Source organism: Colias eurytheme, chromosome 21 (assembly GCF_061535395.1).
Source record: "Colias eurytheme isolate Ceu_HAF_F1 chromosome 21, ilColEury1 Martin Lab GWU primary, whole genome shotgun sequence".
Classification (NCBI taxonomy): domain Eukaryota; kingdom Metazoa; phylum Arthropoda; class Insecta; order Lepidoptera; family Pieridae; genus Colias; species Colias eurytheme.
Genome location: NC_143000.1, coordinates 8349674 through 8357492, shown reverse-complemented (window position 1 = coordinate 8357492; position 7819 = coordinate 8349674). Strand labels below are relative to the sequence as shown.

The 7819-nt window shown below is 32.1% G+C and overlaps 1 protein-coding gene across 1 annotated transcript; it reads right to left on the bottom strand.

The window, feature by feature from the left end:
• Positions 1-784: 784 nt before the first annotated feature.
• Positions 785-5287, bottom strand: LOC149899328 (carboxypeptidase B-like). The gene is made up of 7 exons (XM_090114534.1): positions 5191-5287; positions 4644-4856; positions 3503-3593; positions 2974-3075; positions 2487-2702; positions 1335-1760; positions 785-1085 (listed from the first exon to the last, which is right to left on the bottom strand). The coding sequence occupies exons 1-7, from the start codon at positions 5265-5267 to the stop codon at positions 924-926; spliced, it is 1287 nt and encodes a 428-aa protein (XP_089970660.1). The 5' UTR covers positions 5268-5287; the 3' UTR covers positions 785-923.
• Positions 5288-7819: the final 2532 nt, after the last annotated feature.

Below are 7819 nucleotides of genomic sequence, written 5' to 3'. Positions count from 1 at the left end.
CAACTTAAAACATTTCGTTTATTAAATTTAATGTTTAAATATTCACTCATTTATTACTAATAAATTTGAATGTAATAAAGAAAAATAAATCTTTAAAGGTCTTTTTAGATAGCCTAGATAATTAGGTAATGTCTGAGCTCTAGCCTTGGAAAGACAAGACATTATTATTGTAGGGCTTCTACTTACTTAAGTTTTCCTAGAATTTGTTTCAATTTACAGTTTCTAGACTATCTCGTGTCTCAATTGACATAAATAGAAGTAAATTAATAGACAAAAACAAAAAACAACTTTATGAATTGAAAATAAACGATCGCAATGTCATATTATGAAGTCTTCTAAAGAGATCTAAAGAGAGAAGAGAACTCTGTATGTAAAATAAAAATGTATGTACCTGCAAATACGATCTGTATACACCTTGTGCTTTTGTTTTTTGAGTCAAATAAACTTTATTTATTTATTATTTATTTATTTATTCTAAAGAGATGGACGAACTTAGATAATATATTCACATTGCTACAAACCTATAAAGCTCCATGTTGTATATTACTAGCTTTCCGCCCGCGGCTTCGCCTGCTTTGTCTAAAACCTAATAAATTAGGTATATGAGTACATACTAAAACCTTCTTCGAGAATCACTCTATCTATATAATATATTAAAAAAACCGAATTATGTAGTTGCGTAGTTTTAAAAATTTAAGCATAAATAGGGATATAGGGACAGAGAAAGCGTTTTTGTTTTATACTATGCAGTAGTTATGTAAATTATGTTTACATTCAAACCAAATTGTAATAATTTATTGACATCATTATTGCGATTACGTAATAAATTAACGGGATGAGGTTAATTTAAATGATAATGAAGTACTTTAATAGCAGGACAAATAAAACGTCATTATAATAAAAAAATATATATTTATAACAGTTTAACGCCTAACTCTATAAAATATTGAAGCAAGTCGTGCTGACTCCGCTATACCAGCCCACGTTTCTGAGTTTATTTGAGGTATGTATTGAGGAGGTACTAGAAACCCATATTCATTCATATCTGGCAACTCCAATGTGAAAGAGAAGGGTACGCCAATGTCCTGAAATAATAGTACAATACATTTATTCGAGCAGATATAAAAACTCATTTTTGTTAGTAAAATTTTGCCTAACCTAATAATAATACGGCTATTTTATGATGGTGGTAGATGAATGTGATATTATTACAGAATGATTTAAAATATTTCTATTATAACTAACGACGTTGCAGCAACACGAAAAAACTTAGTCTTCATATTTACGGTGGGAAGAAGGCAAAATATTTGTACCTAAATAAATTTAAAACCAACCTGTGCATAATCCTGAGAAGTACCCGAAGCAGGGTACAGAACAAATCTGCTATTACCAACCAAATAATCGTACATATTAGGCAGTTTATTCCCATCTATATGAGCTCCCATTGCAGCTCCAACCGTATGAATTTGAGCCACATTTGCCGGCAACGTAGCATTATCGAACCCGTACAGTATAAAGCTTCCATAACTGTGAATATTCAAATAGATCTGAATACGATCCAAGTGCGAGTGAAGTATGTCTCTAACGTGTCTGTTTTCGATTTCAGAGAAGGGGTAGGGACCAGCATAGAGGCTGGAGCAAGGGTTGTTGGAAGCGTTGATCTCCATGAAGAAGATGTCAAAGTTACGGTTGAGGTCCACGCCGCGGCATTCCTCGTGAATCTCTGGGTTAAATGAGCGGCTTGCGCGCCACATGCGTTCCTGGAATAATTATTATTATTTTTATAACTGTTTTAATACACAAATATTATAATCTGTATTTTGGTAATGGTTAACTGTTATATTATAGTCTGTGTAGTATGTATAGTAAAAAGGGACTGTTTTTGCCCTTCTCCTGTCTCTTTGGTTTGTGGTCTAATGTTCGTGTTCGCACAATCTAAATTGTAATGTATGTAATGTAATGTAATGCTTTAAATTATAAAATAAAGTTTTCATATCAGCATTTAAAAGTTGTGTTTTAATAACTACATCTTCTTAATATATACAAATCTCGTGTCACAATGTTTGTCCTCAATGGACTCCTAAACCACTTAACCGATTATAATAAAATCGCACACCATGTGCAGTTCGATCCAACTTGAGAGATAGGATAGTTTAAACATGTAGGTACCACGGGCGAAGCCGGGGCGGACCGCTAGTAATATATAAAAAATAAATTTAGCTTCGACATATGACTTTTTCACATAAACTCATAGAGATAGAATGTACATGCATAAACTTAAACTTTTTGGTTAGGTATACAATAACTTATTCCTTAGGAAAAGATTTTGATCATTAACGAATTCTATATGATAAATACATTCAGATTGACACTTTTTAACGTTATAAAATTTCTCACATAGGAAAATATTACATTAACACGAATCATGTTTAAATTTGGACAAAATACTGTATTATTTGGAAATTTAGCTATTACGTTTCACCTACATCAGTATGAGAATATTCATATCCATCTGGGTTGTAAACAGGCAGTATGATCCAGTCAACATTATCCCTCAGATCTCTATCTTCATCCCGCAAACTTTCAACCAAACGATGCATGGTATACAACGCTACGGGAGTAGTTACCCATTCTCTGGCATGCATTGCCGCGTCCATGAAGTATATGGGCTTGCTTGGATCTTCGAAATTCGTTGTTGATATCTGAAAGAAGATAGTCATGTAGATGAAAATTATTTTCTACTTGATGTTAACCAGCACCGTTAAATAGAAGACTGAAGTCCCTATTGGGGTAAAGGACATGCACTATGTATACAGCTGTTTCACTGGTCGATTTTCTTTCAGAAAAAAGTAGGTAATGAGCCTTCTGTGTCCTTCCAGACCTCCACCAGGAATTAAAACCAGGACCATTTTGTAATTTTAACTACAGATAAGCGTAACAGAACACCAGTAGTTGTAAAACCATTATTGATACCTTTAAATATTTCACTGGTCGACCTTCAAAGCTCAATCCAGCTGTCACCACCTTTGCAATATTTGGATATTCCCGCGCCAATCTCTCCATATACGCATCAATCTGTAAAAAACATTATTCATTTCGTGAAATAATAATATCTCTGTAGTCTATTTTCGTCGTCGCTAAAATAAGACAAAGGATAAAGAAAAAGGATAAGTGAAAAGTTTCTCGAAATACACGTATTATATAAATTTTATTTTAACGGTATGAGTAATGGCGGTGTGGATAGTCTGGGGATAAAATGTATATTTAAACAGACTGCAAAATAATGTTATCGATTTAAATAATACTAGCTTATCCACGCAATTTTGTCTGCTTGCTAAAGGTCAAACGTCTTCTTCTTTCTACGTCATTTAAAGCCTTGGATATTCCAACACAAAAGTAAATTGGTTATTAGTTGGCCAATAGTTCCTTAGAGAAGAGCGTTCAACTGACCGTAGGTGCAATACCGATTCTTTAATTCATTAATATTATATTGTTTTATTACCTCTGCTACTCTCGCATATTTATTGTAAACTTCCACATTTTGACGGCTTCTTGTCCACTTAATGAGATCTTCGTCAAAATTTTTAATCTTGCTGAAAAAACAAGGAAACCTTCCCAATTACGAATCTAAAGATTTATTGAAATAATGGAAATGGGGATTTATTTAAACACATTAAAGGGGTTTTAAGAGTCATTTCAGAGGTAGACCTTTTACAGGATTACTCTCTGTAATTAATTCATGAAAAACCGGTTTGTAGATGTTTGTAGATACAATAGTGTAACTATCTATCACGCGTGTGAAGCCGTATTCTGAAACTAGTATTATGTATATTATGTTACAACGATTGGACCCTATGTTTATAGTCCAATGTCAATAAATAGATAGATCCCAATCATTAAAAGGCATATATATCTAATATATCAGGGTTTGTGAATAATTGAATTGGATATCGCCCCCAGGATTCAAAGACTCATGTATTAAACATAAGAAGAACGTATTTCTTTGTTTCTTCGACAAACATTAGTATAATTTTATATGAACGTATAAATCTTTTACTCCGCTAGCGATAAAATACGCATAAAAGATGTCCTCAGGCGAAATTCCCGCGACAAAAGTTAAAAGTAAAAAAAAAACAACAATACGTTTATGTTCTTTGTAGGAGACATTGCTTTTTAGCAATAAGGACGTCTTTTTCGACATGGATTTCTGTGTTTCTGTTGTGTGTGTTTCTTATTATAATTAATAAATGGTAGTAACGAAGGAGCTTTACATTTTAAAGAAATTTAACTACAAACAACATCACACAAACACGTTAACTTTCACACAAAATAATAGAGAACGACGTATGATAAAGTCTTTATCCTTTCATGAAAGAATCTGTAGGTAAATTTTTTGTCCCTTGAGAGCTCCCAAATTAAAATACTACAGAATTTGCACCTCAGAATGATTTTTATCCAATTTTGTTTTATAGTTGTGAGCAATTTGCTCGATAAATATGCCATTAACCGGGTCCACACTGACCGCTACTGCTAAGCGCAGCAATTCGCGATGCTGCTCCCCTATGTTTGCAATAATTGAGGACACACATAATAATTATATGAAAGTTTAGCGTGGATACAACAGAAACCATAAAACACGTAACCTCGCAACATTCCCCTCACGAATATAATACTCCATCCCTTGCGAATGTAAATGTTTAACGAACATTTCCCTCTGCTTAGGTCCGACCATGATATCAGCGTGTCTAGCCCCAGGCATGCCTGCACGCCAGATGTCTAGATCTAATTCATTTTGAAGCCTTTGTATTAAATTAATATCATCCTGGTTGCGGATAACAACGCCGTAGACCTTGTATCTGAAATTGGGATTTAATTACGGTCCTTGACATCTTTGGGTACATGTTATTGCTAGACTAGTTGCTGCCCGTGACTTCACTCGCGTTTTCGAAGAAAATCTACTTAGAAAGTAGTCGTTTTATCACATTAAAAGTAGCTTATGTCACTCTCTCTAAACGTATATAAAAATATTATGGTGTGCTTGTTGATTTTTACATTTAAATTACTAAATTTTGAAATTTAAATACTTCCCTGTTTTTTCCATAAAATAATTCACTCAATAATATTATGCAATTTCACTATTATTTTTATGAATAATTTTTTTATCAAGATTAATTTGTGCACTTGACTTACCCCTCATATTGTTCATATTTACCAAAAGATGTTTGAACAAAAATTAATAGAAATAACGAGAAAATTTTCAAATCCATGCTTATTACTTATTGATTGCACCTGGACGTTTAGAATAAAATCAAAATTCCTTCTACTATCAGAAAGGATTATTTATAATCACATAACTATAATACTTATCTAATCATAATAAATTATTGATGTAAAACAAGCAAATTATTGTAAAACATATTGTTAATGTACTTTGATTGATACATTTATGCAACCTAATTATAAACAACTTATCTTTGAATAAATCTAAGTAGTTTTTCAGTTTACTAGCTTTCCGCCCGCGGCTTCGCCCGCGTTTTCAAAGAAAACCCCGTACTGTCCCATTCCCGTGGGATTTCCGGGATAATTAATAGTATGTGTGTTATTCGAAGCTACCCTCTATATGTGTGCTAAATTTCATTGTAATCGGTTCAGTAGTTTACATGAAAGAGTAACAAACATACACATACATCCATCCTCACAAACTTTCGCATTTATAATATTAGTAGTTATTTATAATATTAAAGGCATGTAATATGAATTTACTAAAATAAATTTATTAAAACTTTATTTTTTGTCTTGTCATGCTTGCTGTCAGCTATTGAAGGTAGTAAGATAATTAAATCAATTACTCGCTTTTTAAATCATTTTTACGTGCTTTTATTCAGTTCAGTTTATTTTTTAGAAGCCTGAATTACGAATATGGATATGCAATTTCAAAGTATATGTAGTAAAACACTACACACTACATTTTCAAAGTATAAGTATGTATAAAACTATAAATGATATAATTTTGAAGTCTTCACAGTGAATATAAAGTCTTTTATCTTATAATATTATACTAAATGCTTGCAAAATAATAAAAGAAAAAAGAAAACTAACATTCGTTATAAAAATGTAAATTTCAGTTTTTGAGAAAGAATTGCGTTTCGACACGTACGTGTAGTTTTAATATAAGTTCTTCTTTCCACTATGAAAACTGTAGATAAAATATTTATACTGGTAGATTATTTAAAAAATACTAGATTTCCGCCCGCAGCTTCGCCCGCGTTTTCAAAGGAAAACCCGCATAGTTCCCGTTCCCGTGGGATTTCCGGGATAAAACCTATCCTATGTGTTAATCCAAGTTACCCTCTATATGTGTGCTAAATTTCATTGTAATCGGTTCAGTAGTTTTTACGTGAAAGAGTAACAAACATCCATACATCCATACTTTCACCTTTATAATAGTATTAAGACTAACGAAGTAATTACCAGCTCTTTTATAAATTACTAGCTATGCCCACGGATTTACCCGCGTTACCTACTCTGCTCTTATTGCTCTTATCGTGATGATATAAAGCTTCCTTCCTCGAATTATGGACTATCTAACAGTGAATGAAGTATTTTTTCAAATCGATCCCGTTGTTCCTGGGATTAGCGCGTTCAAGCAAGCAAACAAACAAACTCTCTCGCTTATAATATTGGTAAGTATAGATCTCAAGTCACTTTTATAAATAAGATATGTAGAGTCCAATAATTAGGAACCTACTCAATTCTTTAAGTGTGTATAATTTCCTCTTTAATATTTATAGGTTAAATTTGTAAGAAGTAACTTTCGAAACTATTGCACCGAATTTGGAATATGCCCAGCAGCAGGGCAAAAATCCTATTTTTTTTTTTTAGTTTTGAATCGGAGCTGAAGCAAGCGATTAGTTGTAGGTAAGGGCAGAAAAGGAGACTAAAACACAACATGTACATTGTTAGACTTTATTAAATATAATGGCAATAATTTACTTATTATTACACACTTTATGATACAAGCTTCAACCACAGTAAAAAGATACAAACTTATAAAGAATTTATCAAAAACACACATGACTAATTTTCATCAAATAAAAGTAAATATTAAATTACTTCTCAATATACAATTTTCACGAACTTCACTTGTTTGTATTTACTTACTGACTCTTATATTCAATTAGGAAAGTAAGAAGTTTCTATAACAAAGGCAATTATTAATACACTCATTATACATTAAATAGATAACAAGTTTGTACTAAGTGTATAAAGATTAAAGAAGATGGAGTACATTATATAAAGATAAGTATATTTAAATATAGCTGTTAGAAAAACATGCTTTCATAAGAGAAACTCATGAAATTATTGTATTGTCACTGAACCTTTAATAATAATTTTGATACGTGTGCAAAGTTTTAAACAAATGAGCTCCCCTAGACAAGTGGCTTTCTATTAGCGTAAAGTTCAATAGAATAGATTATGAATGTATGAGATTGACGTAATCAATCGTCGTCGTCGTAATCAAACGTCAATTTCATACATTCATAATCTATTCTATTGAACTTTACGCTAATAGAAAGCCACTTGTCTAGGGGGGCTGGTCTTTTAAAGCGTGAAATAATAATGGTACCTGCCTAGTCGATTAAAAAAAATTCATCATTTTTAGTACTCGGGTACTAAAAATGATGAATTAAACTTTCAGAAGATAGTTATTCTCCCCCTTTATACTATTACTATACATAGGTTGCCTGAAAGAGATCGCTCTTTAATGATAAGGCCGCCATGTGTGGTGATTTAGTTTTAAGTTTCTATTTTAAGGTTC

Bases quoted from the DNA above. Each gene is read 5' to 3' on its own strand.
- LOC149899328 (XM_090114534.1), bottom strand. From the start codon at position 5,267: ATGGATTTGAAAATTTTCTCGTTATTTCTATTAATTTTTGTTCAAACA. The intron at 3,594-4,643 runs GTTACGTGTTTT...TTGTTTTTTCAG, and splicing joins CGTGAGGGGAATGTTGCGAG to CAAGATTAAAAATTTTGACG. The intron at 2,703-2,973 runs GTATCAATAATG...ATCTTCTTTCAG, and splicing joins GACCAGTGAAATATTTAAAG to ATATCAACAACGAATTTCGA.